Source organism: Arachis duranensis, chromosome 8 (assembly GCF_000817695.3).
Source record: "Arachis duranensis cultivar V14167 chromosome 8, aradu.V14167.gnm2.J7QH, whole genome shotgun sequence".
Lineage (NCBI taxonomy): Eukaryota > Viridiplantae > Streptophyta > Magnoliopsida > Fabales > Fabaceae > Arachis > Arachis duranensis.
The window spans coordinates 8,944,644-8,964,339 of NC_029779.3; the positions used below are offsets into that span (position 1 = coordinate 8,944,644).

At 31.1% G+C, this 19,696-nt stretch overlaps 4 protein-coding genes across 5 annotated transcripts; 2 read left to right on the forward strand and 2 right to left on the reverse strand.

Moving 5' to 3' along the window:
* Window positions 1–788: 788 nt before the first annotated feature.
* On the forward strand, window positions 789–2,904 carry LOC107460634 (bidirectional sugar transporter SWEET1). The gene is made up of 6 exons (XM_016079029.3): window positions 789–971; window positions 1,057–1,093; window positions 1,174–1,269; window positions 1,546–1,825; window positions 2,089–2,208; window positions 2,469–2,904. The coding sequence occupies exons 1-6, from the start codon at window positions 938–940 to the stop codon at window positions 2,640–2,642; spliced, it is 741 nt and encodes a 246-aa protein (XP_015934515.1). The 5' UTR covers window positions 789–937; the 3' UTR covers window positions 2,643–2,904.
* A 1,194-nt stretch (window positions 2,905–4,098) lies between these two features.
* Window positions 4,099–4,761, reverse strand: LOC107460636 (uncharacterized). Its single transcript, XM_021128703.2, has 4 exons — window positions 4,633–4,761; window positions 4,437–4,493; window positions 4,209–4,363; window positions 4,099–4,123 (listed from the first exon to the last, which is right to left on the reverse strand). The coding sequence occupies exons 1-4, from the start codon at window positions 4,723–4,725 to the stop codon at window positions 4,099–4,101; spliced, it is 330 nt and encodes a 109-aa protein (XP_020984362.2). The 5' UTR covers window positions 4,726–4,761.
* A 2,085-nt stretch (window positions 4,762–6,846) lies between these two features.
* Window positions 6,847–7,960, reverse strand: LOC107460635 (uncharacterized). 2 transcript variants are annotated; one of them, XM_052252530.1, is made up of 3 exons: window positions 7,770–7,960; window positions 7,539–7,601; window positions 6,847–7,099 (listed from the first exon to the last, which is right to left on the reverse strand). In XM_052252530.1, the coding sequence occupies exons 1-3, from the start codon at window positions 7,938–7,940 to the stop codon at window positions 7,034–7,036; spliced, it is 300 nt and encodes a 99-aa protein (XP_052108490.1). In that variant the 5' UTR covers window positions 7,941–7,960; the 3' UTR covers window positions 6,847–7,033. The 2 variants fall into 2 exon arrangements, with proteins under 2 accessions (XP_052108490.1, XP_015934516.1); XM_016079030.3 differs by having other exon boundaries at window positions 6,847–7,108.
* A 1,624-nt stretch (window positions 7,961–9,584) lies between these two features.
* On the forward strand, window positions 9,585–11,508 carry LOC127741203 (uncharacterized). The gene is made up of 3 exons (XM_052253228.1): window positions 9,585–9,633; window positions 9,956–10,461; window positions 10,579–11,508. The coding sequence occupies exons 1-3, from the start codon at window positions 9,585–9,587 to the stop codon at window positions 11,506–11,508; spliced, it is 1,485 nt and encodes a 494-aa protein (XP_052109188.1).
* Window positions 11,509–19,696: the final 8,188 nt, after the last annotated feature.

Below are 19,696 nucleotides of genomic sequence, written 5' to 3' on the forward strand. Positions count from 1 at the left end.
ATTAAAATAGAAATATTTTAAATTTTATTAAACTAAACCGTAAACACCATTAAAGAAATACCTTCCTTTTTTACAACAAAAGTATGACATAAAAATTATCAAAAATACTATTTGTATACCAAAATCAAACACCAATATATTTATGTATAAATATACGTGTGATTTAATTTATTTTTAATATATATTTATATTTTAATATATATTTTATATTAGTGACTAACTTCATAACTCAAAAATCATAACCTAATTTTTTTTTTCTCTCTCTTAAATATAGTGGCAGAAGGTATAGTCCCGTGAGCCATGAATATGACATATCCTAGCATGGGCATCTGAATTTCTGAACCTCTCATTTTGGCGCATCTCTCAAACAAACAAACTATATACATACGCATATACATCCTCAAAATGGGGCTCACACCCTTAACACACCAATTACCTTATTTACTAATTGCTACTACTGTCATTAATTTACTAAAAATTACGGATGCTTCACCGAATCATTGTGTACACATTTTAGATATAATATTTAATTATTTATTAATATTTTCTGTCATGCATATTTATTGTGTCTAATAATATTTAATAAAAAATAATAAAAATTTTTTTTTAGTTTCGTATTTTATAAAATTTTAAAATTTATATGTCCTTCGTGTCCCGTATTCGTGTCCGTGCATAATAGCTCATTTAATTAATTAATTAATTACCTTACCTTGACACCAACAAAAGAAATTAATTATCTTACCTTCTTTTAATTCTTTCTATATAAATAAACCACACTCTCTATCTTCAAATCTTCACTCTTTTCTCCCTATCAAACTAGTATCACATCTTGATTGATTAGCCTGTTTCCATTTCTCAAGAAACTGAATCCATTCATTCTCCGAGCTAGCTTACATACATTGCTTCAACAAAGAAACGAAAAAAGATTCAAAGAAAAATGGAGATTGCACATTTCTTGTTTGGCATATTTGGTGGGTTATACTTTTGTTTTTTGTTTTCCATATTGTTTAGTTTCTTCCTCTGTTTTTCTCATTCTGCTTCTTCTTTTGGTGCCAGGGAATGCTTCTGCTTTGTTCCTCTTCTTGTCTCCAGTGTATGGATCATCACATTCTTCTTTTCTCCATTTTTTTTTGTGAGTGATTTATAGTAATAAATCTGGATTTGCTTTTGTAGGATCACATTCAAGAGGATTATTTGCAACAAATCCACTGAAAAATTCTCGGGCGTTCCTTACGTTATGACACTCCTCAATTGTCTTCTTTCTGCTTGGTCACCTTTCTTTCTTTTCTTTTCTTTCTTAGTTTCTTTTGTTTTCTTTCTTTCTTAGATGTGTAGTTTAATTTAATGATTAAGCATAGACTATACAAAAGCATGTCTTTCTTACTATTTATATTTTTGTCAAAATTATACCTTATCATATTGAAGATAGACTGTACACTTTTTTTCTTGATTTTATTTTTATTTTTTTTAAGATGAAAGTAAGTACAAAAGTGTTACTTTTTTTTTTTCTTTCTGATTTTATTTTTTTAATAAAAAAACAAACAGGTATGGGTTGCCATTTGTGTCACCCAACAATATATTGGTATCAACTGTGAATGGTGCAGGAGCAGTGATTGAAATCATTTACGTCTTCATCTTCATCATTTTGGCACCGAAGAAGGAAAAGGCCAAGATTATTGGTCTCTTCGCCTTTGTTCTTACTGTGTTCGCAGCTGTAGTTTTTATTTCCCTTTTTGCCCTTCATGGCAATTCCAGGAAACTCTTCTGTGGCTTTGCTGCCTCCATATTTTCCATAATCATGTACGGTTCACCACTCTCAATTATGGTAAGCTTACCTTGTTTCCATTTTATTTGATATTTTTATTCAATTAATTAATCTTGCCCTATGATTTATAGAATTCATCAAAATTAAACAAACCATGCTATATATTTATCAACCATATACTAAAATCAGTCACCAATATAAAATATTAAAAATACACATTAAAATACAAAATACATATTAAAAATTAGTTCAACTTTTAGTGATTTATTTTTTGTGCTTACATAATATTTTTGTATGTTTATTGATTATGGATTTATGTGCAGAGGCTAGTGATCAAAACAAAGAGTACAGAGTTCATGCCCTTCTTCCTCTCGTTGTTTGTGTTTCTATGTGGCACTTCATGGTTTATCTTTGGTCTTCTAGGCCGTGACCCTTTTGTTGCTGTAAGCACTTTTCTAAATTATATGCAATTTTAATTCCAAATTTTGTAGTAGTAGAATTTAAAAATATAAACTAAAAATATGTTATTGGATTACTAAACTAAAAATACTAGTAAAAAATAATAAATTTTGCTAACTCTTGAACATTTCTCGTTTGCTATTTATTTAGGAAGAGAATTTCAATTATTAAACCATTGAGGGACTATTTTGCTAACAAACTGATTGATCGTCTGAGAATTAAAATAGTAATTTTTTATTTTCAGGTACCAAATGGTGTTGGTTCTGCATTGGGGACAATGCAACTAATATTATACTTCATATACCATGACAAGAAAGGTGCTACAAAGAACCAAACTCAAACAGAGGAAGAATCCATGGAGATGGGACAACAACAAGGGAAGCAATCCAACAACACAAATGGAACTACACAAGGATAATGATGAATCACGATGACACACGAACATTTGTCCAACAACATCAAACTGCTACCAACTTTGTCATTTGTAGTAGCTGCACCATGTTGTATGCAACTCACTATAGCCAAATGCTCTTCTTTTCTCCACTCCCCCCATTAATGCTTGTAATTTGCTTCTTCTTACTTGTGACATTGGCTGTTTGAGCCAATGGTACTGCATGGAAAAACAATATCAATGGATCTTAGTAGCTTCTTCCTCACTCAGGAAGAATTTTCTATTACAATGACTTTTCTTGAGCACTGATATAAAAGAATGAAAATTTGTCATTAGTTGGTTTAAGTAATTTTATATTTCTATTTAACTCCAAGGAATGTGATACCAAAATAATACATGTGATGTATGGGGGATTTAATGGGGTTTTGGAAAAAAGCTAGGAAGATTTGTTTTTCATTTTTATTTTTTTTCTTTTGCTTAAAGATAAGAAATATTATAAATAATATTTAAATACATTGAAGAATAAGCATTTTACTATTACTCTACTAGAATAGAAATCACACTAAAACTTATAATGATAAAATAAAGACTCAATTATAATTTTAATTTTATTAAATTTTTAATTAGTTCTTTAGAGTTTAAAGTTTAGAATCGAGCCTCTATATTAGATAAAAATTTCAATTAGATCATTTCTAATTATTTTTTGTTAAAAATACAAACTCTTAAATTTTTGTTTTTATTTGTTATGTAGAATGAAATAAGAATATTCTAAAAACAAATATTCTAAAATTATTGTATTTTTCTGAAAATAATAAATAATAAAAATCTAATTATAAATTTTTATAAGAAATTTTTAAACAGAAAAAAATTAATTAAACCTAAAATAAATAAGTGTTCTACTAACATGGGATGGGCCTGAATACCCAGATGTTAAAAGTCCAAACCTATATTCTGAAAGGCCTATACTATTTTGCAAAACATTCCATATCACACATATGACCAAAAAAAGCCCAGAGTAAAGATTATTTTTATTAAAAATCATTAATAAAAAATTAGAGAAACTAATATTTTTTTTTAGTTTTTGGGCCATAAAAATAAAAATACACACGCAAAATGGCAAACATTACTTCTCTATAAAATAAATGTTTCATTTTCCAAGCTCTAGACTCACAAAATGTCTTGCTCTTGTGTTTCACTACCAGTGAACTAATTAGATATGGTCATAATTTTGATTCGATCCGAATTAAATATTAGATATATTCGTAAAACACAATAATATTTTTAAAAATTTATTTTTATTTAAAAAATATCAATAAAATTTATTTTTTTATTCTTTTAAATATGTTTACTCTTAAAATAATATTAAATATATTTTTTTAAATAATAAATTAAAATAATACAACATATATAATAATTATTAGTCGAAACAAAACATAAAAAGAATATTTATTTTTTTATATATGCCTACACAAAATTCGCAATCCTATTCGTGCAGATCGAATCCATATCTGCAATTTTTGGATCAAATTCAAATAATATCATATATATGCGGATCGGATCCAATTCATGAACACCCCTAACAAAATAACTTACATCGATGTGTTCTTCGTATTGTTCTTTTTTGGTGATCCCTTTTCCTTTGTATCCTCATGCGCCACCTCTCTATCCACCTTCACATCGTCATCACCATGCTCTTTTTTTATGACCCTTTCCATTTTAATACCCATCACTTCCTGATGAACCTTTGCCTGTAGAATCAAACAACATAAAACAAAAAGGATAAAATAAAAAAAATAATTTAAAATTTATCAAATCACCTACTGGATATTTGTCCTCCTCGGGATTTTGCTTGTCAGTGAAAATACCAGCAGCAACAGCCTATAGATTATAATATCAACAATGTAAGACAAGAGAAAAGACAAGGATAAATTAATTAAATAAAAAATGTTAAAAGTAAAAGAAATGAAATATATGGTATCAAAATTGCATTATCTCATCAATATTCACACACCCTCACCCTGAGTGACTCTAACTGTTCTTCACTAATTGTTTTGTGTTGCATGGAATCTGGTCTTCTTGTAAACCTTGCTGGTCGCCTGCTTAGAGCCATTGAATTATTTCAAAAATATTATGAAGCCTAGTGTTTTGAGTGAAAAGCTTCTTCTCAACAATGGTGCTATATATACATACAAGCTAGGATGGAAAATAAAAGCCATGCATATATTGTGCTAGCTTTTTGGTGCAAAGGAGTATACCCATTTTTAAATGAGGTGGAACTTTTAACAGAGACTTTCTTTAAGTAGTGTATTAATTAGTAAGACGAAAATTCTATCAGCAATTCAATTCACAGCAGCACACAAGCTAAATTCTAATATCATATTAAAAATTTAGAATTGAATGATTAGATGATCGAATTCAATTCCAAAAAATAATTAATTTAAAATTAAAAATTTTTACGCAATTAAATCACTCCATAAAAAGAAGTGAAATTTCTATATGCAAAGCACACACCATGCACATGAGTACACGAGTTAAAGGTGTCATGGTAATGTTTTACTTGCATCACCTTGTAAAGTATAATAAATGAATAATGTGCTTATTTGGTCGCTATTTTTAGAAAAGATTTTTTTAATGGTTTTTTAAAATATTTTTTTGTAAAAAAGTAGAAGTAATATCAATTATATTTGGATAAAATAAGATAAAAATATATTTTTATTTATTTATTATGTAAAAAATAATTTAAAAAAAAAATGTAAATTGTAACTTTTTAAAAAATTTTTTTTCTATATAAAATAAGACAATCTCCTATTTATTAATAACTTACACAAAAAATATTCTTTTTCAATTTTTTAATCATTTTAATTCAATGTTAAAAGTATATTCTTTTATTTAAGGGATAAAAATAAAAAAATTTAAAAACTCTGCATATGTATATTATATTATGTTATATTGTATTATATATGAATAAATTTTTATAGAAAAATGAGGTAAATATATTTTATTGACCAACATAAAGTATTTTTTCATAATATTTTATAATTTTTTTTGCTGGCACAAGTATTTTTTTTCTAAAAATATAGATAAAAAAATCTTTAATCACCCATAACTATGATACATAAGAGTTATTTTTAGTTTTAAGATACTTACACAGATACATACAAAAAAATTGAAGTCATCACAGCTGTTAACGTACATACAAAGTAATTAAATAACGTACATACAAATCTGTTAACGGCTATATAATTAACATGCTACTGGATAATGCACACAACATAAAAAAACGTACATACAAAGTAACTCTCCTTGATTTATCTTGCTTTGCGTAGGGTTGGTTACCACTGTTCATTAGTATCCAATAACACAAAGTTAACAAAGTTTAGATAATTGCATGAGCTTGTTTAAGCTTTATATGGCAGTCAGCAGCGTGGGCAATGTTTCTCACATTCTACATGCATGTTTATTTTGTACTCTTGCAGGTCCACCATTTGTCTGTATATTTATTCCTTATTTTTTGCATAGAATTGAGAAAACAATTATTACATATCTATTGATGTACAATAAGACATATATATTTTAATGAATATTTTAAGTATGTATATATTCTGTTTATTCTAATTCTTAGTTACAATTTTTTTCTAATGATAATTTGTGTGATTTTAATAGTATTTTTACAAGCCATTTATTTCAAATGGCTAAACCTTATTTCACATGTATTTTTTTTATATATTTATTGTTTGTTTGACTTTTAAAAATTTAGTAATAAATTAATTCTAATTTTCAATTGAAAAAGTTGAGTACCAGAAAATCTCTTTTTTTTTTTTTGTGTGGGTAAAAATGAAAATAGTTGATTGGAAATGATTTTGGGAACAAATTAAAATTAACAATAGCTTATAATGTTCACAAACATGGCATGGTCATTTATACAACTGATACAAGATAAATAACAAATAACAACTACTGAATTATAACTCAAATAGGATAATTTTTTTTATATAGTCATATATCCTCTTTATGTTTATATCAATTTCCATGTGACTATGTCATACAAAGAATATTATAGGTTTATATTGGATTATTAAATTCAAAATTGCTTTAATTAACGAAGTTTTTCATCCCTTGGAAATGATGATAGTTTTGCTTGTGAATTAAATGTAAATTCTACAAAGCAAATTGGTTATTTCATCCATCATTTATTTACCTGTCATCAATAGACACTTTAATACTGGTAGAAGAAAACTTTAAAATATTTTATTCCATTGATTTGAATGAGAATAAGCTCATCTAAGCACAGCTACTAGTACAAAGAAAGATAGATTATGGTAATATAAAAAGTTTAATTATGCCAACTAATGCAATAAAACAACATCAACATCATATCATATTCTTGTAATAATTCTTCATTGCAATCTAATACTTTGTTATTCTTCATCATCTAAGTCAGATCCAATATTATCTTCAGTTGCATCCTTTGCAATTTCAACTGGCTGCAAACCCTAATGACGATGAAAAAAAGTTAAGAAATTTTATAATAGATTTGTTCATTTGCACATATAAAATCCAACCTTCATTCGTTATTTAAAGATCATAATGTTAGAGAGAAAAAATAATCAATTTAAATCCTTATTTAATATTTATTTATTATAAAAGATATTAAATAAGATCAAAAGTAAAAAAATTAGACTTTTTTTTTAATTTTTTTATTATCAAATAGTTTTAATTTAAAAATATAAAAATAACATGCAATAGATTTTTTTAAAATTTCTAAAATAAAAATCAACACATTATTATTAAAGGTGAGAAATTTGATAATACTTTTTGGAGCTTTTGAATTTAAAAGAATAAATCATTTTTATATGTGTCAAATAATTTAAAAAAAAATTAAAATATAAAAGAAATAAATACTCATATATGTTATTTTTTTACAGCCAGAAATATTTCCAGAGCTTGTTCTCTTGGATGATTGTTGAGGACTTCAATTGCGGCCTCCTGCACAAAGATTTTAAAAATAATATAAAATAATAACAAATTATGAAAAAAATAAAATAAAAAAACATTCATAAACATGTATCTATAAATTACTATAAAATAGAACATGAGAAAAAGAAAAGAATATAAACACTATATAATAGAATGATAAGGAAGTGAGAACGAGACCCTTGCTATATTGAGTTCTCCATGAAAGAGGGTTTTTGGTTCAGATTCAATGGAAGACATTCTTTGAAGCTGTAGTGGAGGTGGTGGTGTAACAAGAGATATTAGCGGTGCACCTACATTTGATGATTGATCATCTAATACACCATCATTATTGGCGTTTTGTTTATTCATTTTTTTTCTCCTTAACTATTTTTTTTTCTTTCACTCTTTGCACACTTCTCTTCTACTTGACTCTATGAGCACCAACACTTTCACCTGTCTTAAATAGAACAGCAAAAGTAGTAGTATAGTGCTTCTGTTTTAGTTTTGATTGTTAACTTTAATTATTTAATACAATTAAGCAATAATAATAAAAATTTTCCAAACGTACTCAGGTGTGTGGTGATATTCTGGTCAATGAACGACTGAACTAATATTTTGACATTGAGTATTTTTAAAAATATTTCAGATAAAATTAAAACCTGATGTTTGAGATAAAAAGAGCATTTACTCAAATAACTTCTTTCGCAAAAGTAGAGGAAAAAAAAAGAAGCATCTTTGACTACTGTAATAATAATAATGAGAATAGAAAGAGGGATGAGACAGGTGGTATGAAGATAGCAATGAACGTGGCATCCATGGTAAAGAAGATCACAGCAATGCAAATACAAATGGCACCGTCACAGATATACAAGACTTATTACTTATGAAAGATGAATTCATAGAAGGAAGAACTTATAATGCATGGAACGTACCAACAGCAGCAACCACCACGCATCCCAAGTACATGACAAAAGACCTTTTCCTTCGTCTATCCGGTGGAAGTTGGACTTTATTACTACCATATTTAATTGAATTTGTATACATCTTCTTTATTCACATATGGAAATATCTGGAACAACGTGATTAACAAGATTGTATTAGGGTTTGTTTAGGTGAATTTTTAAAAAAAAAAGTTTTTACGATATTTTTTAAAGATTTTATAAAAAAATAAAAGTAATTTTATGTTTAAATAATTTATGCAAAAAGATTTTTTATTTATTAATTATATTTAAGAATAACGATATAAAAGTACTTTTTATTTATTTATTATATAAAAAACATCTTTTTTTAAGAAAAGAGATCTTTTAAAAAAATAAATTATAATTTCTTAAAAAATATATTTTTTATTTTTTCAGTACTTTTATTTTTATTATTAAAAATTTACTAAATACGCTAAAAAAAATTTTTTATTAAAAAATATCTTTTTTTTATCAATTTAAGGTCTTGTTTGGGCACCATTTTTAAAAAAGATGTTTTTGTTAAATGATATTTTTTTAAAAGATCTTTTACAAAAATAAAAGTGATTTTATGCTTGGATATTTCATATAAAAAGATTTTTTTAGTATTTTTATTTTTACTATTAGAAATTTACCAAACACACTAAAAAATAAAAAAAATATTTTTTGATTCAAAAAAATCTTTTTTTATTAATTTAATAGCGTCTAAACAAACACTAATAGTACCCAAATAAACACTTAGTAATTAAATTGATAGAGCTAAAAATTTAAAAATTTAATCAGAATTCAACAGAATATAATAAGTATAAAACATAAATATTTGACTAGATAATTATACTAAGAAAATGAAAATTAGGAATTAATTTAAGAAATGACTACAAAAATTGAAGAGAATAAAACTTAAATATGTTCAAACTCAAACAATTAGTATAAAAGATTAACTATTATTTCAAAACATCTAGTAATTAAATACTAGAGGATTCACCTATATACACAAAACAGAAACTTGTTACGTGCATGTGCATTTCTACTATTATGTAATCTGTGGGAGTCAACCATGGTTTCTACTTTCTACATAAACCGTGGCTACCAGAAACTGATTACTTGTGAATGAGATGCATCATAAACCGTGGCAAGCTACCACGGTTTACTAAGGCTGCCAAATGTACATAAAACGTTGTGACCAGCAACGGTTTATGTAGGAGTTCGTATGGCCATAAACCTTTGTTAGTTGCAACGGTTTATGAGGAGTGAAATTCTATATATATGTGGGTGAGATTCAAGCTGCATAAGTGGCAGGTGAGGAAGAGAGTTTTCTTGTCTTAGTGCATTGCTCTGGGAAAATCCAAAAAAGCAAAAGATATGGTGTGAAGTTCACTAACAGAGAACCACTGAGTGTTTTCATTAGTTCATCAAGCACTTTGTCAGATTTGAAGAACAGCATCTTGCAGAAGCTTGGGGTGTTTGGTAGCAAGTGGGAGAAGAAGCTATTCTACAAGATTTCCATCGCAGTTGTCTCGACCAGTGTTAAGTATGATACCTTTGTGCTAGCGGCTGATGAAGATATTAGGGTTCTGTTCCATTGTGTTAGGAGTTTTCCAGAGGTCAGAATACACAAGTTGTTCGTGAAGTTGGAGGCTGGTGTCGATAGTTCTGGGTTATCAGCTCCAGTTCATAGCTCGACTGTCGCGGGAGGTGTGTCTAGTTCGATGCCTGCGGTCAGACCATTCGTTCCGCTGGTAGCATCCCCTTCATTCGCAGCTGATTTAAATCGAACGGAGGTTGTTGATTTTGTACCTTTGGAGAATGTAGGGGTCTTTAAGCAGGCATGTGAGGTGGGGACTGGTGGTGGCTTGATACCTGATATGCAAGGCTTTGGAGAACCTGATCGAGTAGAGAATGCAATGTGTGATGATGACTCTGACCAGGAGCCTGTAGATATCATTGGGGACAGCGATGATGACACAAGTGCCAATCCACATGCATAGCATGGGCCTTCAAGTTCTGGCACTCAGCAGTACCCTCCACACTTCTCCACACTAAACTTGCAGGCTCTGGGTAAACAGGCGGACGATGGTCCTATAGTTGGGGGCTCTTCTACAGAATTTCAGATTGGGCAATCATTCCAGAATAAAGATGAGGCTGTGCTGAGTGTGAAGGACTATAGCATCCGCCAAGGTGTTGAGTACAGAGTCATCGAATCAGATAATCTGAAGTATCATGGAAAATGCAAGGAGTTTGGCAAGGGTTGTACTTGGTTGATTCGCATAGCGCTGCGTTCACGAAAGGGCACTTGGGAAGTTAGGAGGTACAACGGGCCACACACTTGCTTGGCAACCTCTATTTCCAGTTATCACCGTCAGCTGGATTACTACGTTATCTGTGCGAGGATTCTTTTGTTGGTTAGAGCAGATACTGCGGTTACGGTAAAGGTATTGCAACAAGCTACAGAAGCCAATTACAGTTTCAGGCCTAGTTACAGGAAGGTTTGGATGACCAAGCAGAAGGCAGTGGCACAAATATATAGAGATCGGAAAGAGTCGTATGCAGAGTTGCCACGTTGGATGCTAGGGGTACAGTCAACCATGGCTGGGACAGTTTCTGTGTTGAAGACGTCTCCTGTTCGGCTTGGGGGTGAGGTTGATGAGTCCACGGTGTACTTTCATCGACTTTTCTGGACATTTTCACCATGTATCGAGGCATTCCATCATTGCAAGCCCCTTGTGAGTATTGACGGTACCCACTTGTACGGGTGCCTATACGCCGACGCCGATCGACTCGCCTGTTATCTGGTCTGTCGTAAACCTGCACCCTGGGAGGTTCTTGGGACGACCCTCTGTGACGAACCTCCTCAGTCAACACAATTGGCCTCGGATCCTGAAATGCAACATCTGGGGATAGGAATCTGTGGGCCACATGGCACCACCAGTCCAGGTACTCAGCTGATGGACCGGGGTCAAGGACTCGATCGACCGGTATGATTGAATAAAGCCGGTTCTCCCAATGCTGATGCCACTCCTAATAATATCTGGGGAACCATTGGTCCCCACCCCTGCCATCCTTCGCATGTAGCCAATCTATGTTCAGAGCTGCCTGAGGGAGATGTTGAACACTGCCGAACTGAGGTAGCACCGTAACGACCTGATGCCACTCAATCGCAGCAAAATAAATCAGGCTAGTAATGGTCGTCCATAGCTTACGGTGCTCGTCAACTAGTATCTCCGGATGAATAACAGCAGCAACCTCGGCAGAAGAATAAGGCTCCCACACAAACTGTATCGAAACAGTAATAGTTTCGTCAGACCATCACATTTAACATAAACCAGTCTAACTAAGAGCAATAACTAAATCACTCACATCGTGGACACGCAATCGATCCAAAGAAAGGTGTGCAGACACCACTCTTTGATCCCCTGCATCGTTTCTCGGTAGATATGTAGCCCACCTACATTTTTCATTGAAATGATGTCATAACAAAGAAGAACACATGATGTTGAACAAGTTATGAACCGAAAATATTAAACCGTACCTGGATGCAAGCGAAAACCCGAATCCATCAAACCCACTAGGCCTCAAAGTGAAAAACCTCCAGAAAATCCAAGACTGTAGAAGCTATAGTGGCCCGGCCAAGTTAACAATATTTCTGTTTGTCCCACGACAAAGACATCTATACAACCAGGCTAGTGCCGCCGAGCCCCAACTATATCTGCCCAAGTCGTCCAACGATGCCAAATAAGGCAACTAGCGAAGGTGGACCCAGTTTGCATTCTTGTCCGCAAACAGCTGAGAGGACAACATCATCAGAATATAAGCACGCGCGTATATACGCACGGTCTCATCACTAGCATCTGCTAGGAGAACCCGGAACCTTTCATGGAACCATGTGTAGCACACTGTCATCTGCTTGACTTTACTTTGCGGAGGTAACTCCCCAAACAACTTGCGGAACCACACCCATGCCGGTCTTCCGTGTTCCATCAGATTCTCAAACTCCGTTAAGCACCCACTAATGGGCTCCCCATCGATCGGCAAACCCAGCTGATATGCCACATCTTGCAAAGTGATAGTGACTCACCAAAGGGCATATGGAAGGTGTGGGTCTCAGGACGCCACCGCTCAATAAATGCGCTAAGTAGAGGCTCATCAACCTAGAACCACTGACTGTTCAGCCTAGCCAAATGATACAAGCCCGCGGTCTCCAGATATGGTATAATCCGGTCGTGTAAAGGCATATTCTGTTGTCTCCTAACACCGCTAATAATCCTAGTAGGCTGCAAAAATGTGGGTAACAAAATCCCTTAACATACGACTAATACTAATAACATCAAACATAATTTTAAAAAACTTATTAGATACCTCACATTGATTTTCTATTTTCTCTAATGATAGTAATAACAATCACGAAGCAATAGGAACAATAACAATATCAACAGGAATAATTCTACTAACAATAACCGATACTACTACTACTATCAACTCATAATAACAATAAAAATAAAAGTAATAAAATAATTTTACTAATAATAATAGTAATATAAATAATAATAATAACAATAATAATAATAATAATAATAATAATAATAATAATAATAACTAACCTCTTCATCGATGTATCCAGCCATGTGAGCAACGCCATTTAGTCGGTACAAGCGAGCTTCATCCTCCATGGCTCTACCACCCAAACCTCACCAAAATCTTCAAACGTCTCCCTTAAATTCTCTGAACCAACAAGCTTCAAAATTTTTGTTTTGGCACAAATGATCTGTGATAAGCATCAACGGATTATGTATTTATACTACCTAACATATAAACCGTGGGAAGCTAGAGGGGTTTACGTTTAAGGCATCCTCTTCATAAACCGTGGGAAGTTAGGGGGGTTTAAGTTCAAGGCGTCCTCTTCATAAACCGTGGTGGGCTACCACGGTTTATGCCTAGCTTTTTTCTTCCTAATCCGTTGCAATCAGTTACGTTTTACGCCCAATGTCTTTCAAGCATAATCCGTCCTGATAGCCATCGTTTATGTAAAAAGTAATCGTGATTGGCTCCCACAAATTACATAATAATAAAAATACAGATATACGTAACAAGTTTTTGTTTTGTGTATATAGATAAAAGATTCCCTCAATTTAAATACTATATAGACAAAAGCAATGGGCTATACAGCCTATACTTTTATACTTATTATCAACACAATAATTACTTTATTGCCGTTCATGAACACTTAAGGTGGATTTAAACATAGAAATTTATATATACTAACTCTGTATAGAAAATTATGATCATTATTAATTTATTATTTCACAAGAAAAACAAAAATACTACTCTTTAATTTATAAATATTTTTATTAGAATACAGAATAATAACTTAAGAACAACTATTAAATGCTATTATTATCTAATGTATAATAACGAGGAGTACTTATTTATAGACTAAAAATTAAGATACAATCTAAACATAATAACAAAATTAATATAATATCAAATTAAATAATAACAAAATCAATGGGATATATACTTAGGTAGTATATTAATTTATAATATTTAAATATATTCTAATATCTCTCAAATTACAACTTATTTAAAAAATGAAAAAAAAGAAAACAATAAAGTAAGAAAATTAAAATAGTATATTTAAATAAAATTCTCACAAATCGGATATATATCTAGCCTAGAATATGGATGGAATGGCAAAACTACGAAGTGCAAAGTGAAACTACTCCAGTAAAATAGTTGAAACTTGGGATATGGATGGAATGGCTGAAATTTAGTATTCTTGATTACAAAACAAGTGGTGAAAAAGTGACAGACTTGAGCTTAAAACAATTACAAAGACATATGTGCCCTAAACTTTTGGAGAATATTAATGGCAAGTCCAATATTAGATTATCAGTCATGGATTTAGAAATCTAACAATAGAGGGGTTGAAAATTGAAATTTTGTATAATTAAATATAATATTATATATTTGATAATAAATATAATTATTATTTTACATCTAATAAAATATAAAATGATCTATTTTTAAATATTTTGTTAATTAAGTTATTTTAATAAGTATTTATGTGCAGCGAGTAAAATTTTTATGTTTTATATCATTATAAAATATGACATAAAATAATATAAATTAATTTCTCTAACAATTTTGTTATGTGAATTTAAAATATACTAAAGTATTTTTATATAATAATAGGGGTAAAAAGTAATAGAAAAATAATAAAAAAGAAACAACTAAATTACTAATTAAAAAAAGAACAATATTATTATTTTAAAGTATTTTTATATGAATATAGATATTAAAATTAATTTAAAAAAATAAATATAAAAAAATTCTAAATTGTAAACTCCGTTAAATTAGTAAGTAATTAGCCAAAAAATTAATTTTAATAAAAAAGATTAGAAATGTGAATATTATATCAAATTAGGATAGAGCTCATCGAAACGAGAATTTTGACACTAATTTCTAAAAAATTGGTCCAAGATTGGATTGAACAAACCGAATCGGTTGAACCGGACCCAAATCGGGCCTGTGGGGCCAATCGGCCCAGCATTTAAATGAACCCAAAGCTCATTTCCTTCTAAAAATACAACAGAAACAGCCCTAAACGCAGCAGGGAAGAAGAAGGAAACGAAACCCTTACCGTGATTTCAAAACGTCGTAACTCCTCCGTCTGAGCTCCGATCACCGCACCGTTTACAGCCACACGATCACCTCGTCAAGCTCTACGTTTTTACTAGAACAATTTTATAGGTAATCCGCTTATTCACCCTCAGCCTCTTCTTCCCCAATTTTCGAAAAATTAAGTGGATGTATTGAATTTCTTTACTCTTTGATGTTTTAGGATCCAATTAGTTTGAGAAAAACGTTCACTCTTGCTTATATGAAGCTTGGGTAAGGTGTGGATACCATAATTCTATTTTAATTTTACTGAATTTATGCCTTGGATATTAAATTGGGTATATGTGTGTTTTGAACGTGTATTAGGTTGTGAATAAATAATTGGAGTTTGAAATTGTGGATATTGGAGCTTGGAGGAAGCTGAACACTAGTATTTTGTTGAAGTTGTTGGGGCTGTGTTGGTTTTAATAAATTGCCTTGATCACTACGAGAAAATCGGCCAAGGTATGGTTTAGGTTTCTCGCATTTAATATATAATGTTCTGTGAAAACTTAGGCTAGAGAACCATAGGATAGGTTAGAAAGATTATGTATGTTAGATGCTTAGTATTAATAGCATTGATTGGTAATAAAAATTATGTATGTGTTGGTGGTGTTGTTGGTAAGTTGGAGGAAATGAGTGCATATGTATGTATGGGAAAATAGTGGTAATTTTGTTGAAGGAAGCATGGAATTTTGTTGATTGATGGCAATGATGATCTATGGATGGTAGAGTTATTTGCAGTTGTTACATATTGTTTGTTTGTGCTGAATGTAGGTAAATGAAGTTAACTTTGAAATTGTTTAAAGAAAATTGAGGTTTTTGAAGTAGGATGAAAATTGGTTTTTGACTGAATTTCAGCGAGTTATAACTTGGCTTCCGGACCTCCAAATGGTTTCAAACTTGTTTTAATAAAAAACTGGTTTCGCGAAGTTTATGCCGTTCGAAGAATGGAAGAAAAACGATTTAAAAAGATTAAGTAATGCTCTTCGGAACTTTTGGAGTGTAATATGCAATTATGCAGGTGAACATTTCATGGTTATGCAGCTCTCTGGTTTATCTAATTTTTTTTGGAAAAACGTACATCCACGCGTATGCGTGGCATGCAATTTTTTACTGTGCGTACGCGAATAGCCCTATGCGTAGGCTTAATGAGTTAGCATGCATGTCCACGCGTACGCATGACAAGGGGATACACATGCGAGCTACATTTTTACACTCCCACGCATACGCGTGGCCCCATTTCCAGCAAACATGATTTTTCTAAGTTTTGAACTCTATTTCAAACTTCTAAACCTCTATTTTCATTCCTTTAGTCATAAATAATAGTATTAAACTTGATAGTTAGATGAAGTTAAGAAAAGAGGATAACTTGGAGATGAAGTAAAGCTGAAAAAGTAATGAATTGAATATAAAAATGCTATGAATGATAATGTATGATATTTGGCTTGAATAATCAACTGATCTGAGATATGAGATTTCCTGGGTAAAGTATGTGGCTTGCCACCATGTGTACCAGGTCAAAAACTCGATACTCTCTTGACCGTACGACATAAGGGTGACCGGGCACTTATAAATTCTCGGGGATGGTACCCCCATTGAGCGATTTGATATGTGTGTGTGTGTGTGTGTGTGTGTGTGTGTGTGTGTGTGTAAAAAAACTATGTATAGACTCATGAGGATACGCGTCGGGGGACAGTCCAAAGGTTTAGCAAACCAGATTTGTCGGGTTGGCTTGATAATCGACAGATGAGACTCATCAGCCATAGGACAGGCATGCATCATGTGCATATTACTTGAATTACTTGTTTCTGCATTAACTGGTATGCCTAAGTGCATTTACTATGTTAAATGTATATTTGCTACCTGCAGTACTTGTGACCTTCTTGTGTTTGCTTTTATATGCTTATTTGTCTGTGAAATGTTGTTGGAGATGGAGATACAGAAGAAAGGCAATGGGACTTAGGTTCAAGATTAAGTTAAGATAGGCTTAGTTACCATTAGAAAACCACCTATTATGACTTCTGTTTAATACTTTAAGCTTTGTAATCTGAGTGTCGGCGTTCTAGGATTGTCTTTGGCATTTCCAGGACCTTATATCTTATATTTGTGGCACCTTTACCATACTGAGAACCTCTGATTCTCACCCCATACTATGTTATTTTTTTTTTCAAATACAGTTCGAGAGATACCTCCTTAGGTGTCTGAGCTTCTGAAGCGAAGTGGTTGTTGGGTTACTTTTTGGATTGTATAGTTATACTTGTACATGTACTTAATTTTTTCTTCGTGTAACTTGTTCTTTTTTATCCTCTTAGAGGCTTATGGAGAGATAGGATTTTGTTTATGTAAATTTGAGTTTTGGATATGTATATATATGTATATCTTCTCCGGCCAGCCTTGACTTCGCGGGCTGAGTTAGGAGGTTGTTATTTTGTATCTTTGGTCCTCTATTCCTACTTTTGTTATCTTATGCTTGACAGTTATAGTTTTCTTAACACACAAGTTAACTCATTTCCTGAACGTTGCGCTTTAATTCATGATTTTTATTTCTTCTGTTCTACAAGGCTCCTAGTTTATTATACTCTTTCTACTATTATATGTACACTTTTTATTTTAGAGGTCGTAATACTACATCATCTCTATTTTACGGCTTAAGCGTAAAACTCTGTGTCGTAAGGTATTAAATAAATCAAATAAAAAATACAAATAATATAAATATATATAAAATAATTTAAATTCTAATACATAAAAATTATTAATTTTTTTATTATTACTATACTATTAAATTTTACTTTATATAATATATCTATTATAATAATATGAGTTTAAAATTTATTGAAAAGTCCATACTACTATTTACCTCTTTGAGTCCGTCCCTAGTTGCTGCATACTTGAGGGAGAATAAAAAATACAATGGTGGAAGTGGTGTTGAGTTTAGGGGTGTCAAAAATCCCCAGGAGGCGGGGATTCCCGCAGGGACCGCCCCGAATGAGGCCTCGATGGTGGAGAATTTTTTCCGTGAGGATGGAGATGAGGAGCGAAATTTTTCCGAAACAGGCGCGGGGACCCGAGCGGGGATCCCCGCCCCATTCCCGATAATTTTTCGAATGTTTGAAATTTCTTAAATAACCTTACTTTATTTCTAACATAGGAGGTTTTTTAGTAATTTCACCAATTAAAAAACCCTAACCCTATTATTCAGTCTTCCCTACTCACTGTGTTGTTTGCTGCGCCATCTACTCTCTATTTCCAGTCCCAACTCTTTTCCATTTCCACTTTGTTCAAACTCCAAAACTCCCACAACACCATACGATGTTCTCTCCCACAGCCCTAACTCTCTCCAGTTTCCACTTGATGTTAAATACTATAGCTTATTGCTTTTTTTTAGAATAGAAATTGTATTTTAAGATTTTATTTTATGGACTATAATTTACTATGTTGTATTTGTGGACTTATAATCTTGGATAAGATATGTTTGTGTGTTTGTAATAGTATTTTCTAGTTTGTTTTTTATTTTTTTGATATTTTTTACTATAATTTTCAATGTTAAACATAAGGGAATGAGGAATGAAATCCCGTGGAGAATACGGAAAATGCAAAGAATGGGGATGGGGACAATTATCCCTCCACGGTGGGAATCTGAACGAGAATGGGGATTAATTCCCTCCCTGCTCTCCGTCCCTGCCCCATTGACATCTCTAGTTGAGTTCGAAATAAAAGAAAAATATCGAATAGGAACAAATGATAAAATTATATGTTTAGGTACAAAGTTAGCTTTCAACAAAAAAGCCTAAGGCAACGACCAAGATGGAAAAATTAAGGAGGGTATGATGATTCTTTTAAATAAAGAAATTATTATTTATTTTAATAAAATCTTGTATCATATTTGAGTTCATGATAATGACTCAAAAATAAATATCAAATGTATAGTAAAGAGTATTTATTTATGTGCTAAAAATACAATCGAATCATAATGATAAAATTAATATGATATCAAAATAAATAGATATAAAATAAATAAAAAATATATCTAAATATTATATTAATTGATACAATTTTGTTATATATTTAAATTTTTTTAGTAATTAAATTTAATTAAATTAGTCTAAATCTAACAAAACTTACTCACATAAAGTGGATGTGAAATCTCACACTTCTTCTTTTTTGTGTTTTTTCTTACTCACACGTTGTTTTCGCTTCTTCCTCCTTCTTCTATTGGTGTTGTACTTTATTTTTATTTATTCTTCTTCTCTTTTTCTTCGTGTATGATTGCACTTATTTATTTTTTTATTTGATTTTTTCTTAATATTATTCCTTTTAAAAGAGTGAAACAAGAAGAATTGTCAGAAAATAAAACAAACAAGATAAAAAAAGTTTTAAATTGTACATAATTTATTAAAAAAAAATAGTATCGAAATTTCTTATTAATTACACAGAAATTTCTTAATTTTGCATTCTCGTGATAAGATAGAATTATGAATAGTAATTCTTTTGTTAGTGTTGATTTTATGATAA